The sequence below is a fragment of the Castanea sativa genome, chromosome 1, assembly GCF_040712315.1.
Source record: "Castanea sativa cultivar Marrone di Chiusa Pesio chromosome 1, ASM4071231v1".
Taxonomy (NCBI): Eukaryota; Viridiplantae; Streptophyta; class Magnoliopsida; order Fagales; family Fagaceae; genus Castanea; species Castanea sativa.
In genome coordinates this window covers 16,188,382-16,202,329 of record NC_134013.1, presented here as the reverse complement: position 1 = coordinate 16,202,329, position 13,948 = coordinate 16,188,382, and the positions used below count along the sequence as shown (strand labels likewise).

At 36.1% G+C, this 13,948-nt stretch overlaps 1 protein-coding gene across 2 annotated transcripts; it reads left to right on the top strand.

Annotated features, from left to right (window-relative positions):
- Positions 1-2,048: 2,048 nt before the first annotated feature.
- Positions 2,049-5,558, top strand: LOC142639024 (UDP-glucosyl transferase 74CD1-like). 2 transcript variants are annotated; one of them, XM_075813115.1, is made up of 3 exons: positions 2,049-2,141; positions 3,370-4,039; positions 4,660-5,558. In XM_075813115.1, the coding sequence occupies exons 2-3, from the start codon at positions 3,395-3,397 to the stop codon at positions 5,380-5,382; spliced, it is 1,368 nt and encodes a 455-aa protein (XP_075669230.1). In that variant the 5' UTR covers positions 2,049-2,141; positions 3,370-3,394; the 3' UTR covers positions 5,383-5,558. The 2 variants fall into 2 exon arrangements, with proteins under 2 accessions (XP_075669230.1, XP_075669238.1); XM_075813123.1 differs by having other exon boundaries at positions 2,052-2,141; positions 3,358-4,039.
- The last annotated feature ends 8,390 nt before the right edge of the window (positions 5,559-13,948 follow it).

Sequence of the window (13,948 nt, the reverse complement as noted above, 5' to 3'; positions counted from 1 at the left end):
AACAAACAAAATAACATTCTTTGTCTGTTAATGGGAAGTGTCACAGCTAGCACAGGTAAGTGGTGGTAGGCTAAGGCACTTACAAACTAGTGGTGGTCGGCAAGGACACTTAGACCAGACAAAGGTTGTTAAGGGGTAAAATGGTAAAGAAACAGTCGCGGTAGGTAATATATAAATAGCCTTTTCTGTGCACAGTAAAGAGGGGGGAAAATGGTAACAATCACCATGAGAGTGATCACCATCATGCCACACAAGAAAGTACTAGAGAAAAGAGAGAAAACAAAAAACGGAAAATTGAAATAGTAAAAAAAAAACAGGGGAAAGAAACTAAGTGTTAGAAGAGGAAGAGAGATTAGAATGGCAGGCATGCACTAATGGGTTTTCTCCTTCTCACCCTTTTAAAAGCCAACCCTCTGCTAAGAAACATTTTCAAGTACAAGCCATTCAGGTCCGCTCCCTCAAAGTGTGTAATTTCCGCGGCAGGATACTCCTACGAGGTTACCCACATTGAGGAAATGGTTCCCTCCTTGGCTATAGCCCCGTAACTAAACTAAATGTGGCAAACTAGTCATATTCTTCTTTAACTTTACTAATTATTGCTATATTTTCTCCTCCAGCCTTTATTATTACTTTTATAACCCGTTCTCTTCTTTTATTTTAGTGAAAGATTGTTTATTTAGTTTGCCTAACAATAACGTATCTCGCTTATCATTGTTTTGTTGCACCCATTCCGCCAAAACTTCCTTCTGCGGCAGTTTCACCTGTCGTGGGCATATGACAATAGTTTTGACAAACAAAGACATAGTTTGTGCGCAAACCGGACCAAAGTGAGTTACAATTAGGCCGGTCCCGACTCTCTTATCCAGAATACTTGGACCCAGTACAGTAGGAGGCAATCCAGCCCAAAAACACAAAAAAGCCCACCACAATGGGTGATAATTTAATTTGAAAAATCTAGGTTCATGAACAAACTTAGAAGACAATAATTCAGAAATAATGCACTTTTGGGTCTTGATTATTAAATTGTATGTACATTACTATTAGTGTTGATATAGTTAATATATACACAGAGAAAAAATTAGTTGTTTAGTTTTATGTTTGGCCTTCTAAATATAAATTCCTAGTTCTGCCACTGGAAAAGAAATAAATAAATGAGATGAGAGAGGAGAAAAAAATAATTCTCTCATATGTAGTGTTTGTTTGGATCACATCCACGTTTTGGACATTTGCGTTTCAGACGATTTTTTTTATTTTTAACCAGCGCTTAATGCACTCCCATGAATAGTGTCTTTAGGCCAATGAACAGTAGTAAACAGTAACAAGAAATTTTTTTTTTTTTTTTTTCAGTTTTTAGTTTTCAGGAAAATAAGCAGTATTCAAACGAACACGTAGAATATGGGTGGAAAGAAAAAAGAAAAGAGAAGTCTAGAGAAAGGAAACCAAAAGAAAAATATATGTAATTTTACTTTTATGCCCACACGAATGTAAAAGATGGATGAGAGTTTTGGGCAAAAATGTAAAATTGGTTCATAAAATATATATGTGTGTGTGTGTGTGTGTGTGGGCGCGGTCTACTTATTTTTATTCCTTTGTTTCTCTCCAAATCCGCCCAAATTGTTTCTCTGTCTCTCGTATCAATTATACAAGTACGTCTTAGCGAAATCATGTAGTTGAATGGCAGAGACAAAGACTATTAGACACAAGTGATTTGGACGAGTCCAATGAAACCATAATTGCAGTACAAGCAAGGTTTATTTCAAGCAGTGTGATCGGCAAAAAACTTTGGATTGAAGCATTATAAACTGTAAGCAGCGAAAAAGCTCATTTTTAACGACCGAGCTAAAATTTTAGTGTTGAAGATCGGAAGTTTGAAACCCCAATAAATGCATGCCCTGCTACACGTGGGTTCCGACAACACACTCAGCTGACTCCACTCCATACTCTTTCAAGAGAGTCACGTGTTGTCAGTGCATTGGTAAATGAAACAGCAGCACGTGATAGTAAAGCACCTTTGACCGTTGTGACTAAACTAAACTCGTAGACTGGGACCTGCCTTCTTTCTTTCTTCCTTCATTGGTTTGGTTTGGAGTTGGTGGAGAATTAGAAAGCTGATTCAAAAGGGTTTTTGGTTTGACAGTTTGGTAAGCTCTCTCTCTCTCTCTCTCTCTTTTCCGGACTACTATTTTCATTGGTTTAGAATTGGTCACTTTTGCTCCTTTTTAATCAGAGTGCGTTTTCTTTTTAATCTTTAGATTTATAGATCGTCCTATTATTTTGTCATTAGTTTTTGATTGTTTACAATAGGGCTATGCTTTGACCTGTGAGCCAGGGCCTCCTTTGTCCTTGCTTTTGATACTTTCATTCTGTTCTTTTAACCATATATATGATACTATTTTGAGACTCTTTTTCTGGCTACTTGTACTACAGTATTAGATGGCGTCTAGTGAGTTCATTGCCATTAAATTAATGGCAAATTACTTGTTTGAGATGATAGTTTATGATTGTTATTTGCAATTTAAACACTAAAGAAACAGAGTGAACATAAAGAAGGGTAGAAATTTAGTGGCTTTTAAATCTTGGTATTCCAAGTTTAGCTACTAGGTTTTTTTTTTAATAGATAGGCAGAGTTGAAATTTAGATCTAGATCTAAATTATTCTTCCACAAGAAACTTTACCAAGTTTAGCTACCAATATTTATTTTTTATTTTTAATAGATAGGCAGGACTAGAATTTTAGATTTTTTTTTTTTTTGACAAGAAACCTTACCAAGTTTAGCTTTGATAAAAATGTTGTAACATTGTTTGCACCAACAAAAAACTAATCTACCAGCATGTTGTTCGCACAGAACTAGTTAATGCTTTGTCAAAAATGAGTTGCACATAAGGCTGGTTATCTACCTTCGTTTCACATCATACAGATTTTGATGCATATTGGTGGCACGGCATTGTTTGTAGCACCATGACAACAATGATGACATCTTCATCAAACATCATTTGTAGCTCCCTTTTTGTAAATTGTACTTTCCATTTGACAAGTGGAACTAGGCAGCTAGTTTAGTTATTGAAAATTTGGAGATGTATATGGAAATATGAGATACCCTTTCTGTGAATTGAGCTTTAGAGGCTCAGAGTTGTTTTACTTTTACATATGTTCTTTCACAATGCCGCCTTTTGCCGAGTTGAACCCTCATGAGGTACGGGAGAGACATGCATTACCTCTACTCTTGCATTTGATGATGCATTCCTTGCTTGGATCTACTTGGCCAGTTATATGGTCATCTGCTAAGAAATCAATCTTATAAAATTTTCATATTTGTCTCTATGACCTCTATACAAAGCCAACATTATATCAGCTCAGGAAATAATGCAGGTAAAAAAAAAAAATCTAAAGAGAAATGGAGGAAGAAAGAGCTTACAGTGCTCATGTTGTGGTTCTCCCCTTCCATGGACAAGGCCATATAAATCCAATGCTCCAATTTTCTAAACGTTTGGCTTCGAAAGGGCTCAAAATCACAGTAGCAGCCTTGCTTTCTGTCAGTAAGTCCATGCAAACTGGGGCTGGATCAGTTACAATTGAACCAATATATGATGACTGCATTGAAGGTGGGATTAGGGGACCAGGTGGGTTTAAGGGCTTCCTTGAGAGGTTTGAAGCTAGTGGCAAACGGGGCTTAGTTGACCTCATCAAGAAACTTGAGAACTCCAAGTACCCTGTGAAGTGCCTAGTGTATGATGCTAATTTACCATGGGCTCTGAATATGGCCAAGCAACTAGGTGTTGCTGGTGCTGCATTCTTCACTCAACCATGTGCTGCCATTGCCAGCTACTATCCAATGCATGTGGAGCTATCTGGCGAGCAACTAACCATTCCTGCATTTTCAATGCCTGGACTACCAAAGCCTGGATTTCCAAACTTGTCATCTCTTGGTTCAGATACAGGACCGTACCCCCCTGTAGTCAGGCTCATATTGAACCAATTCAGCAACATTGAGCAAGCGGATTGGGTCCTTTTTAACTCCTTTGATAAGTTGGAAGAAGAGGTGAGTTTGGTACTATACTTTCTGACTCTTTTTCAGTGCATTGAAATATTAGTGAGACAGTTAATATATTCTTAAATTTTCTTTATCCACTTCTTTCTTTGAAGTTCCAATCCTTAAGATCTGGACGTTAGTTGATTGGCACAACTATCAATATGCGATTTTGATAGTGTTCTTAATCCACAAGTCCAATAAAGATGATCAATCTGTTAAATCCATTTACAAGAGGTTCATACATAGAATTTACTTCAATTCATTCAAAACTGTCTAAGTCTGACACACATGCATGTGAGTACTTGTCATAGGATTACATATGCAGTTATATCAATGGATGCATTATCCAGATTCATACGGACCTATTTACATCTTATTTGTAAATTGATAATCTACTTATTCAATTTGGTTATGATAAATTATTTCATGATCTAATAGGTTTCGTCAAATCTGATAGAAATGTAATTTGAATGGAAATTTTAATACATGTTGTGGAAGCTTGGATATAGATGAACCATGATCTGCCAAAACTCAAATCTGTATGCAGACCTAAATTATACGATTTAAATTCATTATCATCACAGTTTTTTCATATTAACTTTTGACAAAATAAATTTGGGAAAGTGTAGGTTGTAAAATGGATGGCCAATCTCTGGCCTGTTAGGACTATTGGACCAACCGTGCCATCTTTTTATCTGGACAAGAGGGTGGACGACGACACAGATTATGGTTTCAACCTCTATAAGCCAAAAAGTGAGTCATGCATGAGTTGGCTTAACACAAAGGAACCTGGTTCAGTGGTGTACGTTTCATTTGGCAGTGTTGCAAGTTTGAATGCTGAACAGATGACTGAAATGGCATGGGCCCTAAGGCAAACTAGCTACAACTTCTTATGGGTGGTGAAGATAACCGAAGATAGCAATCTCCCTAATAACTTTATGGAGGAGACAGCAGGAAAAGGATTGTTGGTGACATGGTGCCCACAGTTGGAGGTGTTGGCCCATCATGCTCTGGGATGCTTTATAACACATTGCGGATGGAACTCCACTGTTGAGGCAATAAGCTTTGGAGTCCCAATGGTGGGAATGCCACAGTTTTTAGATCAAATGACTAATGCATATTTTGTCGAGAAAGTTTGGGCAGTGGGCGTTCAACCAAAGGTAAATGAGAATAATCTTGCTACTAGGGAAGAAATTGACAGATGCATCAGTGAAGTCATGCATGGGGAGAGAGCAGAGGAGATTAAGAAGAATGCTAAGCAGTGGAAAGAGTTTGCCAAGGAAGCAGTGGATGAGGGTGGAAGTTCAGATAAGTACATAAATGAAATTATTGCTCGATTAACAGGTGCCTAACATTGTTTTCTTCAACTTAGAGTCTGCACCTATTTTAATAAAACACGTACTATCCAACTGTACTGCTGATTTTTGTTTTTGGTTCCTTTATGAAGACTCTAAACAGATTATTGATGTGCTTCTGTTCTGTTTCATTATACCCAGTTTGCAACAATGTTATATTCTTTACAGTATAATAATTGTTCTAGAATAATTGCTAGATGTGAATTTGAACTGTTGTTGCTCATGTTGTTGAAATCATCAGTCTTGGAAAATACTTGGGAGTTCCAATCATCACTGATGAGAGGATAAGCTCTCGTTGGCAGGGTGACTCGATCTTGCAAATTCGGTAATGACAACTATTCCCACACACTTAATGCAATCTGGCTAACTACCAAGTAGGGTATACAAGTTAATGGACGAGCATAATAGAGGTTTCCTTAGGGACGATAGCAAGGAAAAGAAAAAGTAAAACATTGTCAATTGGGACACTGTTACTAGACCTAAAAGCAAGGGGTATCAGAAACAGAATGAAGAAATTATGTATGTATATTAATTAGCAAAAGCAAGATTACAATCTCTTATATACAACACAAAGCAAGCCTAATGAACTAAAAGCTAATAACAGACTAAAAACTAACTCTCACACGTGAGTATACAGCAATAGCTAACACACCCACGTGCAATCACTTACAAAATAAAACAATCACTAAGCTATAGGTGGTTTCTACTGTACAAACACTAGCTAATGTCATTTATATAGCTTTTATTCAATGTTTGTTGATTCAGAACCAGCTCCACCTTTTGCTCTTGCTTCTTCCCTGTGTTCAACACTTTGATACTCCCCCTCAAGAGCAGCTGGTGGTGTATGTTTATTATTCCCATCTTGCCAACAAGATTAGAAAACTGATTGTAACCCAATGCCTTGGTAAGCATGTCTACTAATTGGCAGTGAGTCCTCACATGATTTAGCTTCATAACCCTCTCCAAAACCTTTCCCTGAATACATGACAATCTATCTCAATGTACTTTGTTCTTTTGTGGAAAATAGGATTGCAACCAATATGCAATGCTGCCTGACTGTCACAAAACAGCAATGCCTCTTTATCATGTTTAACTCCAATGTCTTTGAGGAAGTATAAAATCCATACAATTACATGTAGCAACTGTCATGGCCCTATTCTTAGCTTCTGCTGAAGATCTTGAAACCGTGGACTGCTTCTTAGAATTCCAAGACACCAAGGAATCTCCAATGAAGATGCTATACCCTGTCACAGACTTCCTTATGTCAAAACATGAAGCCCAATCAACATCTGCAAACCCCTTCAAATGTAAATTTGTCTTAGAAGAGAACATAAGACCCTTTCCTGGTTCATTCTTCATATATTGTAAGATTCCATAGGCTGCATCTAGATGTGGCTTTCTTGGTCTAGACATGTATTAGCTGAGCTTATGGACAGCAAAAGTGATGTCTGGCCTTGTGATTGTCAAATACAACAACCTGCCTATCAATCTTCTATAGCTGCTAGGATCTTTAAGCTCTTCCCCTTCCAATTTACTTAATTTGAGACTTTGTTCCATAGGTGTCTTAGCTAACTTACATCCTAGCATACCAGCATCATTGAGTACTTCAAGAGTGCACTTTCTTTGACAAAGAACAATACCTTTGTCTGATCTAACAACCTCCAGCCCAAGAAAGTACTTCAAGTCACCTAAGTCTTTGAGCTTGAACTTGTCATCTAGCATAAGCTTGAATCTGTCTATCTCAACCTTATCATTACAAGCTATTAAGACATCATCCACATATACCAAAAGAACCATAAAAACATCACCTTGTCTTCTACTAAACAAAGAGTAATCAGCTTTGGATCAAATGAAGCCAAGCTGAATCAAAGTTCCAAAAAACTTGGCAAACCATTGCCTAGAAGCCTGTTTAAGGCCACATAGGGACTTATTCAGCCTACAAACCACCTCCCCCTGGCTATGAAACCCTTGTGGAAGAGCCATATAAACCTCTTCATCCAAATCAATATGAAGAAAGGCATCATTCACATCCAATTGACTAAGAAACTAGGCCTGAATTGCAGCCACAGTAAAAAACACTTTGACAGAAACCATTTTAGCCATAGGGTAAAAGGTCTCAAAGTAGTCCACACCCTCTTTTTGTGTAAAGCCTTTAGCAACTAACCTAGTCTTGTACCTATTAACTGAACCATCAGCCTTATACTTAATTTTATACACCCACTTACACCTTATAGGCTTCTTACCAGCAGGCAGGGGGTCAAGGTCCTTGTGTGATTTTCCTCAAAGGCAGCTATCTCAGCAACCATGGCCTGTTGCCACTTGGGATCAAAAGCAACTTGGTAATAATAAGTAGGCTCAACAAGGGAAGAAATGGAACAACAAAACGATTTGTAAGAAGGAGAGAGGTGTTGATAAGAAAGATGGGAAGAAAGTGGATGAGAAGTACCCAATTGGGAAGGAGAGGCAGCAAGAATAGAAGATACCTGGTTGCAGTGATAAGCCTGTAAGTAGGAAGGTTGTTTGACAGCTCTAGAAGACCTTCTAAGAGGAATAGGATCAACAATAGGATCAGGGGGTTCTGTAGGAACCTTATCAAGTAGATCATCATCAAGAGAATGATGAATATGGATGATGGAATCATGAGGCATAGCAGAAGTGGATTTAGATTGAATTATAGGATCAAAAATAGGATTAATATCAAGAACACAGGGCAGAGGTAAGGAAGTAGGATGTTGAACAGAACTGCAAGAACCTAAAACAAATGGGAAACATTTTCATGAAAAATGACATCCTTAGAAACAAAAACAGTATAAGAGTCAAGGTCAAAGACCTATATCCTTTAACATTAAAAGGAAAGCCAAGAAAAACACACTTCCTTGCCCTCGGAGAAAATTTGGTTCTGGTATGAGAGATAGTGGATGCAAAACACAAGCAACCAAAAACTTTAAGAAGAGAATAATCTGGCAGCTTGTGAAAAAGGAGTTCAAAAGGTGTTTTATCATGCAACAAAGGGGAAGGAAGCCTATTAATGAGATAGGCAACATGTAAAATACAATCACCCCAAAATTTAATGGGAAGTTGGGATTGAATTTGCAAAGCTCTAACAATGCAAAGAAGATGCTGATGTTTCCTCTTCACAACAGAATTTTGTTGTGGAGTGTAAACACAGCTAAGTTGATGGATGATTCCATGAGAATTGAAAAAATCAAACATGTCAAACTCCTTCGCATTATCAATTAAAACTGCTTTGATTTTAAGGCCAAATTGTGTACGAACCATAGTATAGAAAGAAGAAAATAACTGCCTAACTTCAGATTTGGACTTCATAAAAAATAGCCATGTTGCTCTTGTAGCATCATTTACAATAGTTAAAAAAAAATACCTGAAGCCATCTAAAGTAGGAGTAGAATATAGTCCCCATACATTCACATGAATCAAATCAAAAGCACAAGAATTGATTTTATTATGAAAAGGAAAAGGTAATCTCTTAGATTTTGCCATAGGACAGATTTGACAATGTTTATTACATGAAGGTTTCAAAGAAGGAATTACATGAGACAAATTATTGAGTTTAACATCAGATGGGTGGCCTAATCTGACATGCCAAATGGAAGAAGATTAAGAAGATATAGGAGTTGAAGTAGCTGCAGTGAAGTGATCAAAAACACCATTGATGTTGTAAGCAGCTAAGAAGGCAGCAAGTGAAGAGCTAGAAGATTGTTTACGGCTGTCTAATTGCAATAGATATAAACCATCAAGTGCCTTGCCTACCCCAATCATTTTCCAAGAAGTAAGGTCCTAAATAAAACAGTAAGCAGATAGAAAAACACAACAATATGGCTGAGATTGAGTCAAAGAACTAATAGACAAAAGATTGAAGGAAAAGGATGGAACACAAAGCACATTCTTAAGAATAAGAGAAGAAGAAAGAACAACAGTCCCAATGTGAGTCACTTGAGTTGATTCCCCATTAGGCAATTGAACCAAGGACTGTCTAATAGCTGTGATTGAGGTTAACAAATCAACAGAACATACAAAGTGATCAGTGGCACCAGTGTCCAACACCCAAGTATTACCACCATAAGCCCTCCTATCGACCACTTGTGCAGCAAAAACACTATGGGAAAAGTCCATACCTGCCATTGCCACATTGGTAGAGGTGTAAGAAGAGGTTGCACTACCTGTTGGATATAAAGGAGAGATAATACCTAAATCTTCCTTGAAAATTACACAATTTGATTTTACCAAAAAAGGTGGCGGAGATGAGGCGTGGACCAAGTCACTGTCTTGAGACAAATCGTGCCGTCTACGGTATATCCGATGTAGTTAGACAAATAGTTTCTGCACGTTGTCCCCAAGATACAACAGCCCAGCCACCTTTGCTGATTATCCTTGCGAGCCTATACTGCTCGTAGGATATAAGCTCTCTATAGTACTTTCTTTTCCCAGAAAATTTTGTAAAAAGATAGAATATTTTTGTGAATAGTAAGAAGTAATAGATGAGAAGTGTTTAAGGAAAAAATTGTTATTGAAAAGTTTGCAGCTTTGTAATTCAAAAAATTAAAAAATATGTGTATATCTATTAAACTCTCTCTCTCTCTCTCTCTCTCTCTCTCTCTCTCTCTCTCTCTCTCTCTCTCTCTCTCTCTCTCTCCAGACATGTGCTTGTCCTTAGCCAAGAAATAAAATGTTTGCTATCTCCTTTTAAAAATTTTAAATGAGTCAGAACCTTTTGTACGTTAAGAACAAAAAACAAAAAAGGAAGGATCATAAAGCCAAGCATTTAATGACCCATTATTACAATAACTTTTCAAAAGTCTTTTTTTTGAATTTATGTTACAAACATTATTGCCGTTTACTCTCCAAAAAAAAAAAAAATTACTAGCTATTTGATCACTTTCTATTAAACCAAATAGTAAACATTTGTGTATATATGGTAACTTATTATAACATAAAATAATTTAGCAATAGCTGTACATTTAAGTGCTGAAGATTCTTGCATATATAACGTTATTATGTCATATTCAAATAAGAACATTTGAATACAAAACGTTTAGAATGGAAAGTATACTAAAAGCTGACAATATATGGTATTAAAATTCACATTAATTTTCAGAGATTTCCTAATTAAAACCATTGACAATAATTATTCAAATTTTGAATTATATTTTAATTTTCAAAATTTAGCAATTAACATATCTGACATTAAGGGATAATTGATTTCCTCAATTCACATAAATGAGTATTAAAATAAATATGATATTTTTTATAAAAATATCCAACACTACCCATTGAGCTATTTGTGGCATGAGGTGTTAGTGCAAGAGAAGAGTTGGATGCACCAAACAAAGCTAGAAGCTGCTAACAATGCTCAGGGGTGAAGGCTGAAGACTGATGCATTGGAGAAGCAACTTCTGAACTTGAACTTGAAGAAACTTGGTGTGCCATAGCAGGTTTATTCTTGAACTTAAACCCTAGAGGAAACTCATGTAGCTTGTAGCACTTGTCCAGAGTGTGACCAGTCTTACCACAGTGAGTGCAGATGGGTCTATCCTTACCCTTCCCACTAAAATTAACAAGATTGGAACCATGAGTGACATGATCAGTGGACATCTTAGCAGCTAAAACAGTATAATATACTTTAACAACAGTTGCATTTGGTATTGATCTCTGGGTATCTTCTTGAATTAATAAAGAATAAACCTTGCTAAGAGGTGGAATAGGATCCATGAGCAACACCTGAGCTCTAACTTGGGAAAAAGAGTCATTCACACCCATTAAGAACTTCATAACAGATTCTCTAACTTGCAAATCAATAAGCCTTTTGTTGATATTACACACACACTTTCCACATGTGCAAGAAGGAAATGGACTAAGGTTTTGCAATTGATCCCAAAAGACTTTCAATTGAGTAAAGAAATCTATAATGTTCATCTCACCTTGATGTGATTCGGAAATTTCTTTTTAAAGATTGAATACCCTTGGTCCATTGGTTTGGGCAAAATGATTCTTCAAGTCATTCCAAATCTCAAGAGCAATATCTTCATAAATGATGCTTGCTTGAAGCTTCAAAGAGACTGATTTGGTTAACTAGGTTCCTACCATGTTGTCACACCTAATCCATGCTTGCACAAATGAGGGAGAAGAAATCAATGGTGATGAGAGAGTCAGAGTCCCATCAATAAATCCCAATTTGTTCTTGGTGAGTAGTTCTCTCCACCAATTAAGGTTGTGTAAAAAACACTAAACTTGGACTCTCAATGTGATGCAAGAATAGGGGATCATCCATTGGTGAATCTTGCAAAGAAGAAGATGGATTTTTTGGTACAAAACCATTAACAGAACCAATTGTAGTTGTGGCTGTAGCAGCAAAAGCCATTATTGACAAAAGGAAGAAAATTTTCTCAAAAACAGAGTGTTTTCTCGAGAAAATTGAATAAGGAATTGAAGGAAAAGCAAAACCCTAGAAAGATTTGGTAATTTGCTCTGATACCATATCAGAAACAGAATGAAGAAATTCTGTATGTATATTAATTAGCAGAAACAAGATTACAATCTCTTATATACCACATAGAGCAAGCCTAACGAACTAAAAGCTACTAACAGACTAAAAACTAACTCTCACACGTGAGTATACAACAATAACTAACACACCCACGTGCAATCACTTACAAAATAAAACAATCACTAAGCTACAAGTCGTATCTACTGTACAAACACTAGCTAATATCGTTTATGTAGCTTTTATTCAATGTTTGTTGATTCTGAACTAGCTCCACCTTCTACTCTTGCTTCTTCCTTGTGTTCAACACTTTGATAAGGGGTATTAGAATTAGGAAAAGCATTATGGAACCTAGCTCTTCATCAAAGAGCAATTAGGCACTACGAATTGGATCGGAGGATAAGTGGGTGATTACTAAATGCAAATACCCAAATAACCAAAACACTACTAAGAGAAAATCCATTGTTTGGACTAGCTTGTGCAATACTAATGCTAAATGTGATAAAGGGGCTGGCTGGCTAATTAATCATGAAAAATCCATTAGATTTTGGTTTATTAATTGGATAGGTTTCTACCCATTCCAAAGTGTAATCAAGGGGCTCTAACTATGGAAGAAGAAAATATAGGAAAATTGTCCTTTGTCCTTCCCCCAAGTTGGTAGAGATTATTAAAATGATACAAAAGGATTATTTTGAGCGGATGTTATGTTTATAGCGACTACATATAGGTACCTTGTCATAACACTCTTGTTAATTGGTAATGCACTCTTGTTAATTGTCATTACCAAGTATAATTTTTAATGGATGTTAGTGGTCTTGAAGAATTTCCAATAGGCTCTCTAAAGTCATGTTTAAAGAGCGAACCCACAAAAATTAGCTCCAACAACCTCTCCAAATTGTAAAAAATAAAATAAATTAGCTACAGTACTATCCACATATGGAGAGTTACTGTTGCTCTTTAAATGAATTTTTATGAAGTTCCTTCTCTCCACTAATTAAAATATTCAATCACTCTCTCTCTTTTGTGCACATTATGAATAAAGAATAAAGAGAGATTAAAGAATAATGAAAATGTAATATTTAAATGTGATAGATAATGAATACAACGCCACTTGAAAAATGTATTTGAAAAAGTAGATAAGTAAAACTTTTTGCCTTGTAACCAGTGTGAAAATTTGGCTAAATTGTTAGAAATGCTCTTATGATCGATTTATTTATGCTTTAAAAAAAATCAGTTTTAATAACATCAATGTCATTTTCTAACACTTAAATAGTTTTAAAATCCATAACTTTGTACTTTAGTTAAGACTTTTCTATTGCTTATGTAAGTTTTGAGATTTACACATTAGCAAATAGATAAAATATTTTATCCATTTTTCCTAAGAATTTTGTATCTCAACTTCCATCTCCTTGTATTTTCAAGGAAGATGTTAAGGTTTAAAATTCAAATCTATAAATATTATAATAATAATAATAATAATAATAATAGGTGAAACTGAGAGAAACTCAAATTAGAATTTTAATTTTGCGCCATGTGTCCTAAATTATTTATTCTTAAAGAGTTGTATTTCTTAATTTTAGAATAAAATGTGGAAATACATCATAAATATTCATCCAATTAAGTTATTAAGTACTGTAAGTGCACAGTTGCACCTAGCTCCAAGAACAGTTATGGGCTCAGGCCCAATGAGCCTTAAACAATATGAATTTGTAGAGTGTGGGCTTGAAACCCAGGTTAGAAGCGTGTGAGGATTAAATGACAAACTAAAGATTGCAAGTACTTAGAAACAACAAGGAGTATAGTAAATCAGCTTCCTCGGACATAAGCCGAGAGTTGTTCTTATATTATCTCTCTCTTTGTTTCTTTTCTTTTTAGGTTACAAAAAGTCCGTCCCTGTTTTCTGTCTTAGATTGCTCTTTAAATACTACTCTTTTGAATACTTTGTACACGTGTTGCCTCACCTCCCCCTTAGCCTAGATATTTCTTTTCTCAGTGCCTTTGAATAGTAACCAGAAGTTTCTCTTCCACTGTTCAGGTGTCACTTCCCCATAAATGCGGCCA